The sequence below is a fragment of the Hippocampus guttulatus genome, chromosome 15, assembly GCF_054856545.1.
Source record: "Hippocampus guttulatus isolate MCC_2025c chromosome 15, RoL_Hgut_1.0, whole genome shotgun sequence".
Taxonomy (NCBI): Eukaryota; Metazoa; Chordata; class Actinopteri; order Syngnathiformes; family Syngnathidae; genus Hippocampus; species Hippocampus guttulatus.
The window spans coordinates 13,858,586-13,882,818 of NC_141275.1; the positions used below are offsets into that span (position 1 = coordinate 13,858,586).

Below are 24,233 nucleotides of genomic sequence, written 5' to 3' on the forward strand. Positions count from 1 at the left end.
TTATGGCTGGCTTGACTGATTCTGATATTTAACAGAATAAAATTTTGATGACAGATTAATCAACCGTTTATGCAAAAAATCAGTATATAATAAAAAATATGTAGAACAATGTTTTTAATCAATTAATGGTAACAACAATAAAGACATGATTTACATTTATGAGTATATGTTTCAGTACAACAGAGGGAAAAATTGTTGTTGTTTTTTTAGTTTTTGTGGGGGAATGTTATTATTTTGTCTTACGTTGTATTCATGTGGTGATGGAATGTGTTAAACTCATATCTTAAGGCACCACTGTTCTGAACTCCTGTATCCAAAATACTAATAGCAAGCCGTAACTGATTTGAGTCTTTTTTTTTTTGTGGCGTCTGTGATGAGTCACGATGGAAATTTCAAACATGGTGATGTTATTAATCTAGACGACACACTTTTTAAAAAAAACAAAAAAATATTCACTAATATAACAAAACAACTGCAGGTGTCACACGTCATCGTTTTATCTTGTATTTCATGTTCTGAACGGGAACACCAAAAAAAAAAAAAAATGCTACAATGTAACATAGACGGCTGAATTTGTCCTCGGGGAAATAACGTTGTTATCACTTTTCATTGATAGTTAGCGCACGAGTAGGTGGTGGTGGTAGCCGCTAATCGGCATCCGCTACGCTGCCTCCACATCAACAACGAGGATGGATGGAGTTTTTTTTTTTTTTTTTTTGTGGCAGCAGTGACTCATCGTGTCGCTCTCATGCCGCCTCCTCGGACCCCCTGGAGTGTACATAATGAGGCTAATGTTTACGTCCTCCATGAGTGGTCGCACAAGGTGTTTCACTGGGAGACCAGTTGTCGCGGCTCATGATGAGCAAAACAAGTGTGTGGTATGTCTTAAAAAAAAAAACGCGCTATTTTATCAGAGGACACAAAATTAGGACGTTTTCAAACGCACAGTCTGTCTGATTTCATTCAGGTAGAAACCGCCGATTGAGAATCGCTGGCCTGGCCCGGTCGTTTACAGATATTGTTCGTCTGTCCAAATGAAATATGCCTTTGATGATTTCTTCTTCCGGGTTGTCACCTGGTCTCTCGCTTGATCTGATTTGAACGTTCCGAAGCAGCGTTTCCAATTGCATCTTTGATCTTATGAAATTGTTTTTTCGATTCGACGGCTCCGAAGTCCAAGCGGAGTGGGCTTTGACAATATCATCGCCGCTGTCCATCAATATTTATTTATTTATTTTTCTCTGATACGGGATGAAGTGTCTCTACAGCAGCGGGAAGACAAAATATCGGTATCCTTTATGGTCTCGATGCGGTGTCGTTACCCCCCCTGCGTCAATATCGATGCTGTGTGATTAAAACCGATGAGGTGCATACTAGCCTTTATTTTTATGGTTGACATTGGAGCAAAAAGTTGCTCATTCGGCATGAGGAATGATGCCAGCGATTTATTTCCCGTGCGAAGGTGTCTCCGAGTCGTGCAAAAGTAAGCTTGGTTAATGAGCCACATGCTGCTTCACCAAGTCCAAAGTTCCCCCCGCAAAAATGCTAGCGTCTGGCATGTCCGGAGGGCGTGCTAATGAGGCAACGCGGCGTAACTAAACCGAAAGAGCTGACGAGAGAATACAGGAGAATGCGCCATTCAAACGCGAGCTCACGTGTGCGCGTTCATCGCTCCTCAACGGCCAGCGATGAAGCGACGGGTCTGCTGCACTGGATCGTCTTTCCTTGCATAAATACTGGAGTTCCGAGGCATGTCTCTTGTTTATATACAGTAGTGTCCAACACTTCTACATTGAGGCATTTCTTAAAAGAATCACCCATTCTTTGAGCCTGCAGGATTGTGCTGCCTAAATAGGCTGCTGTATTACATATGTTAAACAATTAAGAAGAAGATAATAGGTTACGTGAATGAATTCAGACTCAACTAGTTTGCTGCCTAAACAAGATGTTCTAGAATATACAGTATGCTAGTCGGGAAACAATTAGAGCCCAAAGTGTTGTGTGAAAAGATTACAATTACAATAATTCAGGCCAGACTAGTTTGTTGCCTAAACAGGCTGCAGTTGCAAATATCCCAGACCGACTTTTTTTCTCACTCGGGTTCTCTCTCGCTGTTGGTAGAGTGTCTTCCTGTGTGTATATAGTGTGTCCAAATGTGATAGTTTGCTACCTAGATGGGCTGCTGTCACAAATATATTTTTTGGGAAACAAAGACCATGAGGAGATTATGAATGATGATGAGGCCTTCTGGACTTTTTTTTTCTCTACAAGGCAGCAACTAGCATAGGGCACAGTTATTTCAGGCCCAACTGCTTTTCTGCCTAAACAGGTTGTGGTAGCAATTTACATCCATTGCTCACGAATAATACAGGATAATCCTTGAATAACGTTTAAGACTTGTGGGCTGTTTTCTCCGCTTGGCTGCAAGTAGTAGAGAAGATGGTTCATTCAGGCCCGACTAGTTTGCTGCCTAAACGGTTTCTGTGGCATCATTTGGTAAGCAATAACATCGTTTTGTGTCGGAAGATACTGATGACCAGGGCGTTTTGTTTTGTTGTTTTGTTCCCCGATTAATACAGACCCAAGTACAACTAGTTTGCTGCCTAAAAGGGCTGCTGTGTCTCGCGATGTTGGATTACTGCGCTACTGATCCTCGTTCAGCGTTCGGCTCAACGGAACACTGCTCGCCATTGTTTCAGCACACACGGGCAAAACAAACAGATTAACGCCGGTGAACTGGCAGCAGCCTGCGAATTAGGTCCGCCGAGCTTATCGGACAACCTTTCGACTCGTTGACAGCTAAACCCGCAGATTCCCGAACGCTCACGTCGGGACGCATCCGAGAACATGAGTGGAAGCGCGAAGGCTCGTTACGGCTCCTTTTTCTTGAGGTGAAGCTCTTGAAAAGAAGCGAACGCGGAGTCACCTGTAGAGATGACGCGTTGTCATGAGTTGTCGGTGGCAAGCTGTCACATCTGCGGAGTTTGTGCGCTTGTTTTCCCGCACAGCGACAATTGATAAAAAAACATATCTGATCTGAAGCGGGTTTGAATGAATCCGACAGATGCTTTGTTCAAGACTGCTGGCACATGGGAAATAGTCACGTAAGCATTTTTTGAACACACTGCCAACTAGTGGCCTGGCATCCATATTGCACTTGAAAGCGAAATTCCATAGTGCAAAACAACAACCTCCAGCCCCTTTCGAGATACGCACAAATAATATTATGATAATTAAAGTAGAATCTACACTCAGTCTGACTTCCTTCTTATTACCCCGAAATATTTCTCTTTAATTTAAACTCTCTCACAATCATCTAATTTCTCCGGGAAGCAGCTGACAACACCGACAGGCTCTCAAAGTTTGAATGGGAGGGGGGAAAAAAATGTAAATTTATTCATGAGAATTTTTTTTTTTTCTCCAAACATACGCTTCCCTATTCTGTTCTATCAACACAGTAAATGCAATTTTATTTTCTCATGCCTCGGGAGGAAATGCACTGAAGTAGCTCTTGTGTGTGGCGAAATAACTACTTTCCGACAGATGAAAAGGAAGCCTGAAAGGGACTTAACTCAGTCCACCTAATTCTACGTTCAAGACTATTGGGATATCAGAGCACGGTTCTTCACGGTAACTCGCGGGTAGACTTAGAATCCAAGTCGGTACACTTGCCACAAAAAACTCCGAACCACTTATCCTATCAAGGGTCGGAGCGTGCTGGAGCCGATCCCGGCCGGCCATTATAAACGGTCGCCCAATAGTGCTTTTGTCCAAATGTCTGCCCTGCTGTTAATCAGAGTTTGCGTCAAATATTCCAGGTTTGGAGGTCAGCTCCAGGGCTGAGTAAAATGTTGATTGTTTGTCTCTGGGCGGCATGTGACGCGGCTCAGGATGACTAAGCCGCTAGGACCAATCAGGTAGCAGCCGGACATTTTCAAGCAAACTGTAATGCGTGTGTATTTTGCGCGTGTGTGGGTTGCGTGTGAACATTTTTCTCCTAGCATTGTTTGTCAATTAAACTTGCGTGAATGAGTTCCCATAATGCATCAGTGTGTCTCCGGAGGCCCAACACGGCTTTCCAATATGTTAAATTATTATGATTTTTTTTTTTAATTGATTACACTAAAATTGTCTTTCTTTGGGCTTTCAACCCAGATCCATCCATCTATCCATTTTCTAATCCGCTTATCCTCACGAGGGTCGCGGGGGGTGCTGGAGCCTATCCGAGCTGTCTTCGGGCAGTAGGCGGGGGACACCCTGAACCGGTTACCAGCCAATCGCAGGGCACACATAGATGAACAAACATTGGCGCTCACGATCACGCCGAAGGAAATTTTAGAGTGCGCCATTAACCTGTCATGCATGTTTTTGGAATGTGGGAGGAAATGGGAGTACCCGCAGAAAACCCATGCAAACTCCACACAGGAAGGCTGGACCCGGAATCGAACCCTGCATTGCTGCACTGTGAAGCGGACGTGCTAACCAGTCGTGCCGCCCAACAAGATCCCTTTTGGATAATATTTTGATCACCCAAGTTCCCGCTCCCCCCCCCCAACATCTTTTGGAGACTAGATTGCTCCATCACTTTTCGCCGGCGATAGCTTCTGCATGGATTTGGGAATGTTAGCATGGGAAATGCGGAAGTGTAAAAAAAAAAAAAAGGGTTCAATTTGGGGCGGCCCGGTAGTCCAGTGGTTAGCACGTCGGCTTCACAGTGCAGAGGTACCGGGTTCGATTCCAGCTCCGGCCTCCCTGTGTGGAGTTTGCATGTTCTCCCCGGGCCTGCGTGGGTTTTCTCCGGGTGCTCCGGTTTCCTCCCACATTCCAAAAACATGCATGTCAGGCTGATTGGACGCTCTAAATTGTCCCTAGGTGTGAGTGTGGGCGTGGATGGTTGTTCGTCTCTGTGTGCCCTGCGATTGGCTGGCAACTGATTCAGGGTGTCCCCCGCCTACTGCCCGGAGATGGCTGGGATAGGCTCCAGCACCCCCCGCGACCCTAGTGAGGATCAAGCGGTTCGGAAAATGGATGGATGGATGGGTTCAATTTGGAAAATGTCCCTTTTCATTCCAAGTTGGATGCAGAACACGTTCTTCAGCATTCACACAATAATGATTTTAGAGTCAATTTACAGTGATGGCAACAAAAGGCTTTTCCGATACAAAGGAAAAGTGTTTTGACATTTTTCAAATGATGTCTCTGTTCACAGCTACCACCCCCACTCACACAGGCACGCGCACACACACACACATAAACGAATGAGATTCGGCGAAAGCGGCTGGGGGGCATAAGGGGTCAATTGTTTCATCTCGTCCGCCATCTGTGGGCACAAGGACCCATGGGAAATGCAGTTCAGCCTCTTACCCCTCCCCCTCTGTTTGTGTGTGTGTGTGTGCGTGTGTGCATGTCTCATTCTTCATCATCATCATCACTGAGGGACGAAGACGTGACGCATCTGCTGCCTCTGACGCTGTAAACCCCCATCGGCGCCATCCACTTAATCATCCATTAAACTACCGGTACTCAAACATACATTAATTTCACATTCATCATTCGTCTTTTGTCTTTACAGTAGGCGAGGCAGCGTGTGGCGTACTCGCCACGGTGATTTTCTGTGAACGCGAGGTAAACCGTTGGACGGGTGATCGCAAAAGTTTGCGTTTTCTGCCTCGGAAATCCAATTTTCGCGTAAATAAACAACCCACATCGCTGTCGGTTTTTGGTAAACAAGATACGGGGCAATGCTGATCAATAACTGAGAAAATAGGTCATGTCCGGAGAGGGAAATGTAGGGCAATATGTTGTCATGGCAGCGGTAAAGCTTCCCTTTTGGATGCGAGTACTCACCAGCGCCTCCTATTCGCCGCCCGTGGAGCCCACTTGGCCAAATGCTAAGTGCGTAACGTGTGATGTGGCGTTCACAAGAGCCTCTCTCAGGCCACAGCAAAGCGACTCAATGGCCCGCCGCTCGCCGCCTTTGATGGCGGCGAGTCGATGATACTCCACCAACAAATTAGCAGCAGGTGTCTGTGTTGTGGCCGGCAGTCAGGTGTAATGGCTCCTCTGATGTCCGCCCATTTGCATTATTGCCGCGCGACAATGACGGACGGAGTCCTCTGCGCTGATATTCGTACACGGGATTTGATACCCCCTCGGGAAAATATATCTGGCTCATTGTGTAAAATTGCCTCGTTTACAATAAATAAGAAATAAATCTTGAGGTAGCCGATGTGTCTGACAGAAAGCCCTTCTAAAATGTTCCCTTTTTAAAAAATAGTCGTTCGTTTTATTGCTATTTGCTTCTTTTTTTTTTTAATCTCTCTCTCCACTCAAAACAAGTTGTTGTTGAATTGACTCAATTTGATTTTCTCAAGTGGTTGCAGAAAATAAACTCATTTGGATCCAGATAAAAATGTTTTTAAGTAGATTATACATCTAATTAAAAAAGTAGATCTGAACACAGATGATTGTGGACCCACTTGAAGAAAGAAAAGTGAGTTAATTCAACTCACTTTTTATTTTTTTCAATGTAGTCACTACATTGTTGATTATCATTCCAGAAGCTTTCATGAAGAGACTTTGGAACTCCTTTTGAATTCCGATTTAAAATAAAAAGTCTCCTTCAGTCGTCACTAATATTCTTGCTATTATACGAAGTCAAAGGACACTTGCTCAGGTTCACTCGCACAATCAAATAACGACTGAGTCGGAATAGTTGATAGGTGCCAGACGTTTGTGCGCTCCGTGTTGCGCAGATGCGAAGCGGCTGTCAGAAACGCAACTTGTACAGCCAAATAAGAGCTCCGCGATTTGACAGGAAAGCAAAATCTCAGGTGTCACCCCAGAGATATTTGTGTTAAACGGCCTGACTTTCAGACGCCGGTGAAGAAGCTCCAGTGTGTGAAAATCTCCTCGGGGCGCAAAAAAACGCAAGGCGAGAATGTACGCTCATCGCCGTCGGCCAAGGGGAACACAACATGATGCAAACCGTCGCAACTCACCGTAGGGAAGAAGAACGGAATCCCTGCCAGGATGAGGCTAACTCCCGGAGAGAGCATAGACAGAACCCAACGCAGCCATCAAAGAAAAAATAAAAAATTAATAAAAAGACCCAGTTGGACAAAGTTGATGCTACGTCGAGAGGCACATTCAGGCCTAATGCCCAAAAACATTTTTTTTTCGCCACACCAAAAATGTTCACGGATCAATATGACCCGTTGGATTTTTGACGCCACCGTTGAAAATGTTCTCATATCGACCAGAAGCTGCTTGCTCGCTGTCCAAATTTTTTTTTTTTTTTTTAAAGCCCTCAATAAGGTTTGTATGTGTTGTGCCGCCCACCTCGGGGGCACAAAAGCCTCACTTGGCATGGCTGAACTGGCAGCAACGTAGTCTTGGCCAACTGCTGGAGGATGTTTGCTTTGGCTTCGCATTGGCACGGATCGCTTTCAAAGCACCCGCCGGGGTTACGCCTCAGCGAGATCATAGATCCCCGCGGAAAAACAACAAACAAGCACATTTAGCATGTCATGGAAGTTGTGCACAGTGCTTGAATAATTCTTCGAAAATATAGTGAATGGCCTCTTTTTTTTTTTGTGGGTCTGCGCATGATAAACGTGTTGACCAAATTTCATGTTGCCAAGTTAAAAAGGCTTTGGGGTATGAATTTTCAAGGCCTTTGCACAAGCTGTTACCTTGTGACGCTAACTTGACCACACCAAAAATGATCACTTCAAACCAAAATGACCGACTTCAGGTGACTTTTACGGCCTGGCTTCTTGCAAGTTTTTTTGTTGGTCTACTCTTGACATTTATAGCAAAGTTCTATTGCTTTGGCAGCTTATTTCCAAGACAAATGCGTGAGCAATTATTTTGACGAATGAACTTGTTTACCCTGAAATAACCACTTCAAGCCAAAACGGCTGACTTCCTGTGTCTTTTACGGCACGGCTCCTTGAGACTTTTTTGTAGGTCTACTCATGATAGATATGTCCACCAAATTTAATGTCGCAAAGTGAAATTGGCTTTTGGGGCTGAATTTTCAAGATGTCTGTGCAAGTTTTTACCATGTGATTGAACGTGGTAGCTGACCCTGAAATGGCAACTTCAACGAAACTGGCTTTAGGGGCTGAATTTCAAGACATTTGGTCACTCTCTGCCCTTGAGGAGTTGACTTATTCAAGTATTCACTTTCAGGGGAGTCATCAAATTTCAAGCATCGTTCGTCTTTACAGTATGTACCTTGACATTGGCTGGCGACCAATCCAGGGTTTACCCACCCTTTGTTAGCCAAAGTCGTGTGCAATAGGTTTTCGCTGATTAATGATGGATGAAAGCATCCCTCCACTTTGCTCCACCCTGTGGCCAAAACGGCAACTACATTTATCCCAGAAAACATTCAGTGCTGGATGGTTGAGGATCAAAGACACAGAGCTCTTATTTTGGACTAATGCGACTTATTGTATTTATTTATTTTTTTTTATAAACATGTATTTCCATATCCAGGCCATTTTATTTTATTTTTTTTCCCCCTCTCTGAGCTCCTTTTATCCAGCGTGATGCATTGTGTGCTTCTTTTGGTGTCATTTAATAACGTGCACGTAGTGTGTTTGTGCATGTGTGGGTCCTCTTAGCTTGTTGGTCACCATAGCGACCACTTTCTGGATCATGAAATATGCTGAGGCTGAAGTGTGTGCTTGCCTGATTGTGTGTGTGTGTGTGTGTGTGTTTGTAAAGCACAGCGATACTTTTCGCAATTAATTACGCTACATCGGCCATTAAGAGGCAACCCATTTGGACTTCATGTTGGAAAGGTAATATCTGCAGGTCAGCGTGTGTGTGTGTGTGTGTGTGTGTGTGTGTGTGTGTGTGTGTGTGTGTGTGTGTGTGTGTGTGTGTGTGCGTGCGTGCGTGCGTGCGTGCGTGCGTGTGAGCAGGAGGGGGAGCCGGCCATTTTTTGAAGCCGGGCGTATTTTGAAAGATTGTTGCTCTCCAAGTGAGTGTTGCTTACTTCACAGCACAAGTATGCGTCACGTGGAAGAAACATCACATCAGAATCAATGCATTTGCTTGTTGTATTATACAGTTTATTTGATTATTTTTCCCCTTGTTAGGGGTGAGTCATCAAAATTCTCTGCCCTTCTCCAACCACACGCAATGAATAAAAAGCAAATGCTTCGGTGCGTCTCAGTCTGCGCGGTTCAAAATTGGTGGTACAGAAGTTTCCCTATGAAAGATTGCTGAAAATGGACAGAATGGATATGAAATGGCGGCTTCAAAGAAAAATGGCAAACTTAGCTTGTCTTTTCTGGCGCGGGTTCCTGAGAACTTTTTGTATCTCTACTCGTGATACGCATGGATACTAAATTACATGTTGCTAAGTCATGCTGGGTTTGTGGGCTGAATTTTCAAGATGTAGCTTGGGGTCCAACTTGCACCTGGTGGAGTTGATTTCATAAAAGTGTCCCATTTTATGGCGAGTCATCAAAGCTCAAAATCTTTTTAATTTAGCGTTGTCCCTCTGTCTAGTATATCACATTCTTATTTCTCAGCAGACAGACAAAATTGCGGAGAACAGCTGAAAATATTTTAAAATGTCCTTCAAAATGGCCGCTTTGAACCAAAATGGCAGAATATTGTTTATTGTGTATTTTCGTGTATGGCTTCTTGAGACTTCTTTGTGGGTCTGCTCATGATCTACATCATCGGCAAATTTCATGTTTTTAAGTGAAATTGGGCTGTTTTTTGGGGGGGGGGGGGTTGGGGTTCAAAATGTTAATCAGGTGTACTGGCAGATTAGTTCCGTATGTAAATTGGATAAATACACTCCTAAAGACACCCAAGTTCGAACATTCTCCCTCTTCTATTTCTTGTTCTTCTCCGCCATCAACCGCTCAGCTGGTGGGCGGCGAGTTCGACCTGGAGATGAACTTCATCATCCAGGAGGCGGAGAGCATCGGCTGCATGGTGGAGCTGCTGTCGCACTGTGAGGTGACGTGCCAAGCGGAGATTTGGAGCATGTTTACCGCCATCCTGCGCAAGAGCGTGCGCAACTTGCAGACCAGCACGGAGGTGGGCCTCATCCAGCAGGTGCTGCTGAAGATGAGCACAGTGGACGACATGATCGCAGGTGAGAGACTCTGAGCAATGACTAATGACATCCGTTTCTGGTCTTTTTTGTTTTCTAACTACGCCTAAAAATTTTGAGTAGCTCTGAGAGGTGTCGGGCTGAGTCTTGGTTCAACTGAAATGGAATCGTCACTTCACAATAGAAGGCCTGAGCAAAAAAAAAACATTTGTTTCAGATTCCCGATCAGATTGGGTCTCATCTCTACTTGAATTTGATCGAAGTTTGCTTCTAAGAGGTCAAAGCAAAATGAACAACTTAAAAAATTTTTTTTATGTAGTTTATAGGTCCTTGAGACAGTTTCTTGTGTACTCTTATGATCGACGCCTCCACAAAATTTCGTATTGACCGGTGAAGCTGGTGTCCATGGACAAATTTTCGAAATCCTCCAAATTTTAATCGAAATTTGATGCGCTGAAGGGGCACTCGCCCTCGCTTAAAAGGGAGATATTGTTTTCAAATGCGACAAATTTTATCCATCTGAGCCTGTCTGTTCTGTATAGCTACTGTATTCATTTTAAAAATACATTTTAAAATATACACATTTCATTATTTGGTGTTCTTTTCATTGGAGAAAAAAATGTTGCTGCGTATAACTAAAAATACAAGTGGAATATATTCTCCTATTATTTGGAGTGCGCATCAAGTATGTCGAGTAAAGCTTTATTGTAATAACGAGGCACTTGAGTGTTTTCCGACACTCAGTGGAGGCCAAGTGAGTCAATCATCTCCTCTTTCCAGATGATCTTTTTGTGTAATTGATGCTTTCCTCGCTTATCCTCCGAGTTCACTCACTCGGCAAGCCAATTCCCCCAACGAGTGTTTTTCCTCGTCGTGCCTTTTCAACCAGCCGCTCGGTTCAGCCGCGGTTCGTCAACGCCGTGCAAACATTGAATAGCGCGTGGAGTGTGCGTTTAAAATAAATAAATAAATGTGTGTGTTTCTTTATGTGGGCAACAGTCAAGGCAAGAAAGAGTGTTTGAACATTGAAGTATTTTTTTCCTCGACTGGCATCGGCAAGTAGTGAAACCACGGATGTGTCAGGTGACATTTGTGTGGGGGTTTTTTTCGGCAATCCTCAGAGTAGTGAATTCAAGAAGGCGTCGGGCCATTTTTAGTTTTTTTTTTTTTTTTTTTTTGACAGTCCTCAAACAGTCACTTTCTTTGATTGATCATAATCACAACAGTGAAGCAAAAAAAAAAAATGCATGTGAGGACATTCAGGTCTTTTTCCTTGGCCGGCCCCACGCAACAGTACATTGAAGCCAAGAATATGTTTGGTGACATTGAGGTAATTTTATCCTCGACAGTCCCCACTTAATAGTGATGCCAAGAATGTATGTTTGGACATTCAGGTCATTTTCTTCAAAATTTCTCTCACAAACAATGAAATCCAAGCAAGCGTGAGGGCACATGTAGTTCGACAATCCTCACATAATTGGTAAGCTCGTGTGTCGTCGTATAAGGACCTTAATTTTCCTCGATCATCCACACAATGTCGTAAAAGCCAGGAAAGCGTTCAGCTCTTTTATTGTCAGTAGTTTTCCCAAAATAGACAAACTAAGAAAACATTTTTGAGCAATCCTCACGAAGCAGCGAAATCTTCCGTCGTCCACACAAAAACACACACAAAGCCAGGGAAGTGTGTGTTTTCAGGCTTCCGGCGTTCCCTCCATAGTGTGAAGTCTCTTTGACATAATTGCATCGACCTTGACTTTTCCTTTCATGCCGCCCTCGCTCCTCCCTCCATCGTGTCTCTGCAGGATGATGTGCTTTACAAGTGCTTTGACTTACGCTGCAGCTTTCAATGACCTACATGCATTGATCACACACACACATGCGCGCACACACACACACACACACACACACACACACACACGATGTAATGCTTTATTTTTTTCTAATGAAATCCGGCACAGCTCTATCCACTTTATAGCCACACGGCCTTATTGGCACACAAAGAGAGTCTCTGTGAGTAAGCAGATCGGCTTGCCGCCGCGCTACGACAAAGTCGAGGTTGTTTCGGGCATTCACACTCTCACAAAGACACACAAAAACACACTTTTTATTAATTCTATGACAAGGTAATGTGAGTCAAATATGTAGGGTTGCAGCTGTCAAGTGTTTGGCTATCCTACTAAAATATTTAGATAAAAGAGAAAAAAAATATATATACAGTATATATATATATATATATATATATATATATATATATATATATATGTTCACTGTACTCGATCTTGTGCCGTCCATGATCAGCTTTCTACAAAGATAATTATCATTTGAAGAATGTTTCTGATAAGCAACGACAGCTCTGTGTTTGTCATTTACAGACCTACTGGTGGACATGTTGGGCGTCATGGCCAGTTATAGCATCACAGTCAAGGAGCTGAAGTTGCTCTTCAGCATGCTGAGAGGCGACAACGGCATCTGGGTAAGTAAGGCCAAGAAAGTGTGCGGGGCCCATTCGGGATTTTCCTGAACGATCCTCACAAAGTAGCGAAGCCAAAAGAAAGTGTGTGCTGATTCCAAGGTAGTCATAGTTAACGACAATTAACAAGATAGCCAAAAGCTAAAAGTAAAAAAAAAATATTTTTTTGTGAAAGAAATCAAATTAAAATGAATTGAAACTATGGTTTGCATTTTAGTTTAAAACGCTAACTATAGCTAGAGCAAAGTTACCACCCCTTTGTCAATTAATATCATATGTGAATGGACTTTTGTGGTTCATTTTAAATTTTTGGAAGGTCGAACAGGCATTCGGGAATTGTAGTTTACAGTACTTAGTGACCTTTTTTTTAGTTTACACACTTCAATAGATAGATAGATATACACAGTATTTTAAAAAGCTGTAATTAATACTAAAACTAATACAAATGTAAGTAAAAGAAAGAATTGTTTAAAAAAAATAGAAAAAAACCTAACAACCCCGTTCTAAAAATCTCATTAAAACTAACTGAATTAAAAAAAACACACACACACAAGTGAAAATGAAATAAAAGCTAACGATAATGGAAAACTGCAAAACTATTATAAACGATCTTTTTTTTTTTTTTAATTTCTCAAGAATCCCCACAAATAAGTGAAGTGTTTGACGTTTCTTTCAAACATCCCCATTTCTGCCTTCAACCTCCATCAGCAAGCCCCTCCTTCCAGACAGACAGAAAGACAGACAGGTCGATGTGGAGTTGCCATGATATTGATGAGGGCAGCTTATTGATCCAGAGTCTTGCGGTGGAGATGTGATGTCAAACCGTGTTCTCCCTCCCTTTAGGAGCGTGTATCCATTTGTAAATGTCACTCACTCCTCTTTCACTGAGAACTCCTCTGCTCTTCGTAGCCCAGACACGCCATCAAGTTGTTGTCGGTGTTGAATCAGATGCCTCAGCGTCACGGCCCCGACACCTTCTTCAATTTCCCCGGACGCAGCGCGGCAGTACGTGCTTTGTAACCCACCGCTCGCTCGATCGGGAACACTCGGTTGTAAACACGTACGTTCCCGCCTGTGTTTTCCTGCAGGCCATCGCTTTGCCGCCCATCGCCAAGTGGCCCTACCAAAACGGCTTCACCATCAACACGTGGTTCCGACAGGATCCGCTCAACAACATCAACGTGGACAAAGACAAGCCGTACCTTTACTGGTGAGTCAGCGGGGGTCAACCAAAACGGGTTGTAAGTTTAGCTCAGAAGGTCGAAAGACTATCCCACCGTTTCATTTTGCTGTAGTCAAAAAGTCATCACCGGAGCCCCTTTTAGGCTTTTAAATCCTCCTATTCTGTGTAAAACATAATAATATGACATTTTTTGTCGTGTGTGTGTATACGATTGGCTGCTCGCAGAGTTGAGTAAATGAGCCGCACCTTTGTGGTGAATTGGGGCCAGTCGCAGAGAGGGGAGGGGCGAGCAGTTACAAGCGGGAGAGGAGGGAGGAAGCAAGACGAAAGAGACTTCACGCACGGATGTATTTTTGCTCTGTTGATTAATCTGAATTGTCCTGAAAATAAAAAGTTGCCAGCGGGCAATCATGTTTTTTAAATTTTTTTATGATTATTATTAGTTTAATTTGTGGAACAGAGGTAGGACGGCAGTTATATCTGGGCAATTACATAAAGCTGTGACGATGGTGTGTATGGTAAATACCTCCGTGTGTATCCTTGGCGACCGTTTGTTAAGTGGCAGGTGCCCTCATGTGCCCCCACTACCGTCCGGCCCTGCTGGTTCTTATCATGGTCCAGCAGGCGCTTGCTCTTGTCGTCCATCTTGTTTTTCATCTTGTGTGTGTGCAGATTACACACTGCCAGCTCATAGCCGCAAACAGCGACAGGGGGGGAGGAAGCGCGATTTGCCTCATTTGTTTTGATTTTACTTCTAGGACGGGAAGTTGTTCTTGTCATTTCTTGTTGTTGTACTCATTTCTATTCTGCACGGTGGCAATTATCATCGCATGACATCGTTCGTTGCGCACACCCCAACCTGCAGTGGAGTGTTGTCGACTTCATGGGCTATTGTTGACTTTATGCATTATTTCTAATAGTTTTGTTTATTTCCATCATGCAAAGTAACAGTTACCTTGGCAAAGGCAGCAATCACATGAATGATCGCAAATAACCGGCTGCAAGAAGAGCAATTGAATTAATTATTGTAATGTGCAAGTTGGCTCTTATCATGCAAAGAAATGACGACTGTGCCCATTTTGCAGCTTCCGCACCAGTAAAGGAATCGGCTACTCGGCGCACTTTGTTGGCAACTGTCTGATCGTGACTTCCCTCAAGTCCAAAGGAAAAGGCTTCCAACACTGCGTCAAATACGACTTCCAGCCGCGAAAGGTGAGAACAACAAACACGTGCGCAAAGAAAAAAAAAGAAAGGAAAAAATCATAGTGGCGCTGTGTGTGTGTCATGTAGTGGTACATGATCAGCATCGTGCACATCTACAACCGCTGGAGGAACTCCGAGATCCGCTGCTATGTTAACGGGCAGCTGGTTTCCTACGGCGACATGGCCTGGCACGTCAACACCAACGACGTAAGAGAAACGCCGCCAACATTTTGTCCTTTACCCGAGTCGCCCCTGGGCGGCTGCCCAACCCGGTCAGGAAGCAAAACACACCAAGCCGCCGAGGAAGGGAACGGGGGGGCGGGGGGGACAGGAAGCACGTCCTTGACAAGTGGATACTTTGTAGTATAAAAACAAAGTGTAAGCAAAAAGCTGCGGCGTCAAAAAATGGCGTCATCAATCAATGTGACGTAGGATTTGATTTGAATTCATTTGCATCGTGTCCACATTCACCTTGTATGATCACATACGAGGACATGAAAAATGTATGTCGTATGTTTATGTATGACACGATGAAAAGGCATCTCAGCTAATTACGTGACATCATTCGTGTTTGTCCCCGCTCAGAGCTACGACAAATGCTTCCTAGGCTCCTCGGAGACGGCCGACGCCAACCGAGTGTTCTGCGGCCAGCTCGGCGCCATCTACGTCTTCAGCGAGGCGCTCAACCCCGCTCAGATCTTTGCCATACACCAGCTCGGACCCGGATACAAGGTGAGACATGATGGCATCAGACGCAATTTGTGTTGCTGACATGAGGAAATAATAGAAGTCAAATTGTTGAGGCTTGATGGAACATGTACGGTAATGTGGACTTGTTACCTTGCTAAGGCTAATGAAGGCTTTTTGAGCTCGCTGGCTAAAGCTCCTGTCATACTGTATTTAATCCTGACTTTTCTCTCTCGGGCACTAATTGCATTAGCGCCCATGTTAGCGCTTTGTTCATCAAGCTAATCCTTCCTCGCGTAGCGCTACAGGAAGCCGATTATATTTGGTTCTGCCCAGATGTTCTATTCCCCGCCCCCAGCCAAATTTTGACCTTTTACCTTTCCCTCCCCACAGAGCACGTTCAAGTTCAAGTCCGAGAGCGACATCCACCTGGCCGAGCACCACAAGCAGGTCCTGTACGACGGCAAACTGGCCAGCTCCATCTCCTTCACGTACAACGCCAAAGCCACCGACGCGCAGCTCTGCCTGGAGTCCTCGCCGCGAGAGAACGCCTCCATCTTTGTGCACTCGCCGCACGCCCTCATGCTGCAGGTCTGTGGGCGTGTGTGTCGAATGCTGAGCGAAGGTCGCAGCAAGAGTCCAAGTTGACATTTTCAAGAGCGCAGGAAAAGAGCATCTTGTTTGTGCTGTTCGTCTCCTTGGGTGTAATTGTACCGGTAGTTAATGTCATGATGTTTGTTCGCGTGACATTATCAGCGAGTACAGTCATCTCCTTACATGAGTCAAATTTTGAATGCATGGATAATCAAATTGGAAAAAAAAAAAAACATTTGGTTCCTTACATATGATGCATTTACATAGCGCCACCTACAGTTTGGGGATGCACTTGACAGTCCATCAACGTGAACACACATTTTTCTTTTGGCATCAGAGTATGGGAAATGGTACATGTATTGGAAGCGGGCAGGCTTAAAGCATTTGTGTCCCAACTACAGGACGTAAAGGCCATCGTGACTCACTCCATCCACAGCGCCATCCACTCCATCGGTGGCATCCAGGTCCTCTTTCCGCTCTTCGCCCAGCTGGACTACAAGCACCTCAACGACGCCGCAGTGGACACCACTGTGTGGTCAGGAATCGCCAGATGGCATATTTGATGCGGATCCCCAGTTGAATCTCATTCCGGTGTGGTGTTTACAGCGCCACGCTGCTCGCCTTCCTGGTGGAGCTGCTCAAGAGCTCGGTGGCCATGCAGGAGCAGATGCTGGGTGGCAAGGGCTTCCTGGTTATCGGATACCTGCTGGAGAAGGTATGTGATAGAAAATTCGGATCCCAAAGGCAGTGCCGTTGAGCAACATGACATTTGGCATGAGTGGGCCCACAAAAAGTGACCCATTCCCGAAAAAGGAGACAAACGCATTTGAACCGAGTACATATACAAGACAGCTGACGGGGATATGCAAAATTGAGAATTTTTGACCAATTTTATTTCTCAAGAGTGGCTGACTTGATGTTTCCTTTGTCTTGTGTGAAGTCGTCCAGGATCCACATCACCCGTGCGGTCCTGGAGCAGTTTTTGTCCTTCGCCAAGTACCTAGATGGTTTGCCCCACGGGGCGCCGCTCCTCAAGCAGCTGTGCGACCACGTCCTGTTCAACGCTGCCATCTGGATACACACGCCTGCCAAGGTTAGTTTGTGTGTGTGCGCGTGTGTGTGTGCGTGTGTGTGTGCGTGTGTATATCAGAGCCACAAAGAAAAAAAGGAAGGCGACAAAAACCACTTTTACTCTGCCTGTAAAATGGAGGTTTGAAGTCGACCTGGCAGTTTGTGGTGCTGTGGTTCGTTGTAGGGCTCTGAAGTGTTGGTTTGTGGGTGAAAATGTGGAGTGGGCGAAGGGAGGAGTGGGGGGGGGCGAGTGTAAGCGATGCATCGGTTGTGGGGTTGCATTGTGTTGTGATGTTACAGTGCTCCCAAGACACAAGGGGCACTGCAGCAGTTTATTTTTAGTGTAGTTACATTTTAAAATAAAATTGGATTATTTATTGTGAGGCTCATTCCTTTTTGTTCATTGTCTTTTATGTTTCATGTTCAGCCATAATTCTATACAGCACTTTGGTAAGTTGAGCTGCAAAGATTTCCATTTCTAGAGACAAAATGGAGACATGTTGCAAGCATTTTTTTTAAATTAAACAAGTTTTAGCAGCGGTAAAAGTGAATGTGAAAATGATGAGCTGCAACCCTGAGATGTGATTGACTGCTCGTGGGCACCCCAGAGCTGAGACGGAACAAGACACAAGACTGAAGCGCTTTTGTCGGCCTTATTGAAGGCGTCCAGTCTGGGTGGCTTTCACTTGAAGACATTGACATCCTCCTCCTCCTCATCATCCTCATCATAATCATTATCGTAATGAGGAATGTTTACGCCAAACGAGCACACAGCACAACATGCGCTAACCGGGCTAGCTCGTTAAGATAAGATAAGATAAGATAAGAAAAACCTTTATTAGTCTCGCAATGGAGAAATTTCCATTTCACAGCAGCAAAGTTATGAAAGGAAGAAGTAGAACAACAAAATATAGGAGCTGCTGGAAAGGCAGCCACTCACGCGGCGCCATTTTGAAATCAAAATAACAAAAATAACACAATAAGGCGACCGCTGAGATTTAAATCTGAGGTCCGAGGCATGAGGTGGACAAGTGTAAACATTATGAATGTACATTGTCTCCCAGTGACTTGCTAAAAGGTGATTGGGGGGGATAGGTGGGTAGAGCGGTGGGGCTGACGGTGCCCTGGAACGTTAAGGGGCGGCATCCACAGCATCATGGCACGATTGTGGGTGAATGTCGTGCGGGTACATTATTAGAGTGTTGTGGTATATTGTGGAGGTGTGTTGTGTCTACTTGCGCCTGTGTCAAATGTTGTCACGGTTACGTGTAATACGTCCACGGGCAATCAGAATGATTTGTGATGATGTTGGCAGGTCCAGCTGTCTCTGTACACGTACCTGTCATCAGAGTTCATCGGCACGGCGACCATCTACTCGACCATCCGCCGCGTGGGCACCGTGCTGCAGCTCATGCACACACTCAAGTACTACTACTGGGCCGTCAATCCGCTAGACTGCAGCGCCATCGCACCCAAAGGCCTCGGTAAGCGCGTTTTATTCCCCCCCCCCCCCCCACTCCCCAATATCATCGATGATGTGCTAGATGTGTCGCCGTGGCAACAGACCAAGCTTGATTGGCTAGGCTTGATTCACGTATTTGAATTGTGCAGCGATGGAATGGCGAATTGGTTTCAAATTCACAAGCAGGTTAAAATGAGTAACTTGGTCATAATGCTCTTATCACTAGTTGCTAACATGATTGAGACCTCTAATATTACAGATCACTTATGTTGCTTATTTCCTTGATCTTAGTCATCACGGTCTTATTGCTATTATCACTTATGGTGCTAACATGCCTAACACCGCGAGTGTCGCATATGTCTATTATTATCATGTTGCAAATGGTGCTCATACCTCATATTAATATGGCAAATATGTGAAGATTGAGTATCATTTATCTATTCTGCCAATATTGACATGTGGGGTTAGATCAAATGTACTTTTGTAGCAAAATCATGTCCCCTGTCTTATATTGCAGATGGATATCTACAAATAATATTGTTTCCTTGAACCAGAAATGAAAAGTGTGCGTATTATTTGTGTGTGTTTTATGAATGTTTGTCCGTGGGTATTCAGAGGGACCTCGGCCGTCCCAAAAGGAGATCATCTCTCTGCGGGCCTTCATGCTCCTCTTCCTCAAACAGCTCATACTTAAGGTAGTCAGAAATAGCTTGTTACGGTCATGTCGCCAAACCTGCTGATATTGCTAAAATGGCTGATTTTGCTCATGGTGCTAACATTGCTAACGGTCTGCTTGTTTGCTGTTAGGATCGGGGTGTCAAGGAAGACGAACTCCAGAGTATTCTCAACTACTTGTTGACCATGCACGAGGTTGGTGATTTTAAAATATCCTGCTAACGCATCTATTCTTGCTAATGTACGGAGCTAATATTGCCATTAAAGCTAATATTGATATTATACCTAATACCGCTTTTATTGGTAATATTGCTCATATTGATGTTATCACAAATAGCTAATGATAAAAAGCTAACGGATCATTAGGAGTTGTAATGTTGTCTTTTCCGCCCCCTACAGGATGAGAATATCCATGACGTGTTGCAGCTGTTGGTGGCGCTCATGTCTGAGCATCCGGCCTCTATGATTCCCGCCTTCGACCAGAGGAATGGGATAAGGTGAGGGGGACGTCATCAGCTCACCTCCCACCAGGAAAAAAAAAGATGTTAATAACACGAATATGTGTGTTTGTTGTGTTTCAGGGTGATCTGCAAGCTGCTGGCCTCCAAGAGCGAGAGCATTCGAGTGCAGGCCCTCAAAGTACTCGGATACTTTCTGAAGCACCTTGGTCACAAGTCAGTAACTTTTTGGCTGTGAAAAATGACGGAAATGTTGCTTATCATACTAAAATTGCTGACCTGGCTAACATCGCGTAAATAGCTTCTACTGCTGATGTTGCTCGTGTCTCGTTTTTCGCTAATATTGCTAAAACTACTAATATTGCTCATATATTTGTTAGGAGGAAAGTGGAGATCATGCACACTCACAGTCTTTTCACACTGCTTGGTGAGCGTCTGATGATGCACACCAACACCGTGTCCGTCACCACCTACAACACGCTCTATGAGGTACGTCATTGACTGCCCAGTTATTGTGGCGATGCGCTCACTAACTTGCCTCTTATGGCATTCTTATTTGGGCTTTGCAGATCCTGACGGAGCAGGTGTGCACCCAGGTGGTCCACAAGCCGCACCCAGAACCGGACTCCACCATCAAGATTCAGAATCCCAGTGAGTCATCATTCGGTTAGGCTACGCTAATGTCGTTGACGTTCGTAATTTGCTAGGATCTCGAATCTTCTCAAAATCTCATCAACACTAATAGTGCTATTGTCTCGCTTATCACTCACAGCATCATCAGTTTTGCTACCGAATGTCGCTACGTCCCATGTGTACCAAAAATGGCTAATTCCAAGAATCTTATTTTGACAAAAAGCAATCATGTCGCTAAAATAGTTCATATCGGGTCTATAAATGAAATCATTACACTTCTGTCATATTATTTGCACTAATATTGCTAAAATTCCTCAAATGTTGCTCATGTGTATTCATGTAGTGATCCTGAAAGTTGTTGCCACTCTGCTGAAGAATTCGTCTCCCAGCACCGAGCTGATGGAAGTCAGGAGACTTTTCCTGTCTGACATGATCAAACTCTTCAGCAACAGCAGAGAAAACAGACGGTACTTGTCACACAACTCCTAAGGGCTTTTTTTCAGACTGGCAGTTACTGTAAGTTGGTTGTTTTGTCAGTTACGGTAGCTCATGAGCTAGTTAGCTTAGTTGCTTAGCTGGTTAGTTGGCCTAATGTTTGCGTACAGGTGTGATAATGCACTGGTGTCGTTGGTGGCGCATTTGCATTTCAGCTGCTTGCTGCAGTGCTCGGTGTGGCAGGACTGGATGTTCTCGCTGGGCTACATCAACCCCAAGAATCCCGAGGAGCAGAAGATCACTGAGATGGTCTACAACATCTTCAGAATCCTGCTCTACCACGCCATCAAATACGAGTGGGGCGGCTGGAGGGTCTGGGTGGACACGCTCTCCATAGCGCACTCCAAGGTCCGAGCCGCACTGCCGCCTCGTATGGCTAATATTGATCATGCCTAATAATGCAATGGCTATAGGTGACATATGAGGCCCACAAGGAGTACCTGGCCAAGATGTACGAGGAGTACCAGCGTCAGGAGGAAGAGAACATGAAGAAAGGCAAGAAAGGCTCTGTGTCCACTATCTCAGGCCTCTCCGCCTCGCCGGCACCCGTCGTGAATGGCAACCTGGAGATGGACGACACCTCTCAGACACCCGAGAGCGAGGCCGAGTACAGCGAGGGAGGAGGCAGTGGGGCTGGGAGTGACTCATCTCGCAACCTGCTGGCGGACGGGGCCGTCAAGCGCGGTGACGCTGAGCAGGGACCCGGCGTGAGGGTCGAGGTCCACGACCTGCTGGTGGACATCAAAGCCGAGAAGGTGGAGGCCACTGAAGTAAAGCTGGATGACTTGGACTTGAGTCCTGAAGGGCTCGGTGGGAGCGGCGGAACGGGCAGCAGTGGGTCCATGGAGAACGGACCACTGGTGGAGGTGGACTCGCTCCTGGACAGTGCCTACTGCGCTGTGGTACAGAATCTCAACGGCACCTTGGTACCCAAAGACGATGGAGCCATTGCATCGGCGGTCCGTGTACCGCCCAGTTTGGGCCTCTCGGGTGTCACCTTGGAGGACGACGGCATCATGGGCCCCCTCATCACGCTGGCTGACGAAAAAGACAGTGTACCCAGCAACAACGGATTCCTCTTCAGCAAGGTACCGACAGGTCACCTACGTGCAACATTTGCTCATGCTAGCATTGATGTCCAAAAGAGCTAACTAACAAGACCAGCAACCAAGTAGCCAAAAAAACAACAACAAATTATGTAGCCAGTAACAAATAATGTAACTACTGGGTAATCAAAGATCTCAACAGTTAGCTGACAAACCAACTAGTGAACCAGGTAGCAATTTAAGGTTCTCGCTAGCAAGGTAGCTAAAGTATGAACCAACAAACCAGCTAACCGACCTGCTTGTTAATCATCCAAATAAATAATGAACCAACTAGCCAGCGAGCTTTCTCACAGCAAATTAACGGTCTTAGCGGATAACTCACGTACTAACGAACTAACTGAACAGCCAGGTGAGTATCAATCCATAATGAAACCTTGTGCGCCTCCAGAGGTGTACATGCCACCTGGATAAAGATTAACGGCCACTTATTAGGTACAAAGTTGAATGCTTTCCAATACAAGATCCGAATTCAATTTTTTTGGTTTTTTCAAGGTTGACGAGAAGCTCCTCCCCGCTCTGGCGGCCACCGACGCCCTGGTCCTACCCGGTCCCGATCAGCCCGCCACTCCCGGCGGCACCAGCGCCAGTGATGACCTCAGCCTGCTGGCCCACATGACCAGCTGCAGCTCGGCCGGCGATCTCTCGGAGGACGGGCCCTTCAAGATCCAGAGCCCACTGGCCGACATCAGCTCCATCACAGCGGCCCGGAACCAGGCGGTGTCTCGGCCCGACTTCCCTGAGGCAGACGGGGCCGCAGGCCCCGACGGCGAGGCGGCAGCTCTCAAGACGGGAGCAGGGGGAGACACGGTCAGCGTCACGTCTGATACCGAGAGGTCTGATGACGGCAAAGAGAAGAAGATATCAACCACTGCAACCACCCAGGTGAGCACCAAAGTGCTAAGGTTTCAAGTTAGGGTTTGAAACCAGTTTTAGGGTTTCGAGGTAGCGTTTCAAACCTGGGTTGGGCTTCCAAATTAGGGTTTCAAGGCAGTATTAAGGTATAAATTATGTGTTAACTCTTGATATCAGGCTCTGCATGGTCGCAGCGCCTCCCAGCTGGAGCGAGACCTCCGCGTGGATCTGGGCTTCAGGGGGATGCCCATGACGGAGGAGCAGAGGCGCCAGTTCAGCCCCGGGCCACGTACAACCATGTTCCGCATCCCGGAGTTCAAGTGGTCGCCCATGCACCAGAGACTGCTCACTGACCTTCTATTTGCCCTGGAGACAGATGTGCACGTGTGGAGAAGGTGAGGCACCTCTGGGGGAAAAAAAACAAAACAGGAAGTCTGCCATTTTGGTTTTCAAGTCATTTTGGCCAATGATGCTAATTAAATCCAATTCAATTTTGCTTTTGGAGTGGCCATTTCAGACACATGTTCTCCTTGCAGCCACTCCACCAAGTCGGTAATGGACTTTGTCAACAGCAACGAGAACATCATCTTCGTACACAACACCATCCACCTCATATCCCAGATGGTGGACAATATCATCATCGCCTGCGGGGGCATCCTGCCGCTCTTATCCGCTGCCACCTCTCCCTCCGTAAGTGGCTTCACACTGTGGCGGGTGGAGGGACTGCTGCCGCTTCTGAATGCGACGTTGACACCTTGTGGTGACACCTGACATGTTTTAAAAAAGTGCAGAAAAAAAATTGACAGTTAAAAATGAGTTGGGCCAATAGGCTAACAATTTGATCTTGTCCTTTTAAAAGGTTTTTAGAATTTCCTTCCTTAAAGCTACAGGCACCCTTTTTTCAACATCTTTCTGACTTAACCGACTTAATTTGTTGTTCATTTATTTAAATTCCTCTTTTCTTTTCCTCTCTGTATGTTTTTTGTCGTCTTGATTGTTGTCGTGTGTTTTTGCATGTGCAGACTTCTAAGAGTAGTGCCAGCAGTGTAAGTTTGCTTCCTTCCTTCCTTCCCTCCTTACTTTTGACGCTCTTTTCCTTCTTTTGAGGTCGGCGGGGTGCTCGCAAGCTATGTATTTTGCCATTCAATTTTTTTGGGTTGATTTCCTCTGTGGAATACACTTTGTTGGACCTTCGGGGTCCCAGTCCCACTATTATCCTGTATTTGTTACTCCTATACTCCATTTGTATGGACCTTA

The 24,233-nt window shown here is 45.4% G+C and overlaps 1 protein-coding gene across 5 annotated transcripts in view; it reads left to right on the top strand.

Annotated features, from left to right (window-relative positions):
- Positions 1–24,233, top strand: part of nbeaa (neurobeachin a) — a 46,619-nt gene that overhangs the window by 5,678 nt on the left and 16,708 nt on the right. For 4 of the 5 annotated variants that reach the window (XM_086131992.1, XM_086131994.1, XM_086131993.1 and 1 more), the window contains exons 2-26: positions 9,898–10,129; positions 12,460–12,560; positions 13,467–13,562; positions 13,646–13,767; positions 14,826–14,952; positions 15,031–15,150; positions 15,529–15,675; positions 16,024–16,221; positions 16,626–16,759; positions 16,831–16,939; positions 17,165–17,317; positions 18,611–18,779; positions 19,373–19,452; positions 19,565–19,627; positions 19,832–19,929; positions 20,014–20,106; positions 20,271–20,379; positions 20,460–20,541; positions 20,867–20,990; positions 21,174–21,366; positions 21,432–22,106; positions 22,617–23,006; positions 23,154–23,371; positions 23,513–23,666; positions 23,999–24,022. In XM_086131992.1, the coding sequence (XP_085988118.1) occupies positions 9,898–10,129; positions 12,460–12,560; positions 13,467–13,562; positions 13,646–13,767; positions 14,826–14,952; positions 15,031–15,150; positions 15,529–15,675; positions 16,024–16,221; positions 16,626–16,759; positions 16,831–16,939; positions 17,165–17,317; positions 18,611–18,779; positions 19,373–19,452; positions 19,565–19,627; positions 19,832–19,929; positions 20,014–20,106; positions 20,271–20,379; positions 20,460–20,541; positions 20,867–20,990; positions 21,174–21,366; positions 21,432–22,106; positions 22,617–23,006; positions 23,154–23,371; positions 23,513–23,666; positions 23,999–24,022 (4,011 nt within the window). The remainder of the gene's footprint in view (positions 1–9,897; positions 10,130–12,459; positions 12,561–13,466; positions 13,563–13,645; positions 13,768–14,825; positions 14,953–15,030; positions 15,151–15,528; positions 15,676–16,023; positions 16,222–16,625; positions 16,760–16,830; positions 16,940–17,164; positions 17,318–18,610; positions 18,780–19,372; positions 19,453–19,564; positions 19,628–19,831; positions 19,930–20,013; positions 20,107–20,270; positions 20,380–20,459; positions 20,542–20,866; positions 20,991–21,173; positions 21,367–21,431; positions 22,107–22,616; positions 23,007–23,153; positions 23,372–23,512; positions 23,667–23,998; positions 24,023–24,233) is intronic. The other variant, XM_086131996.1, reaches the window with a different exon arrangement.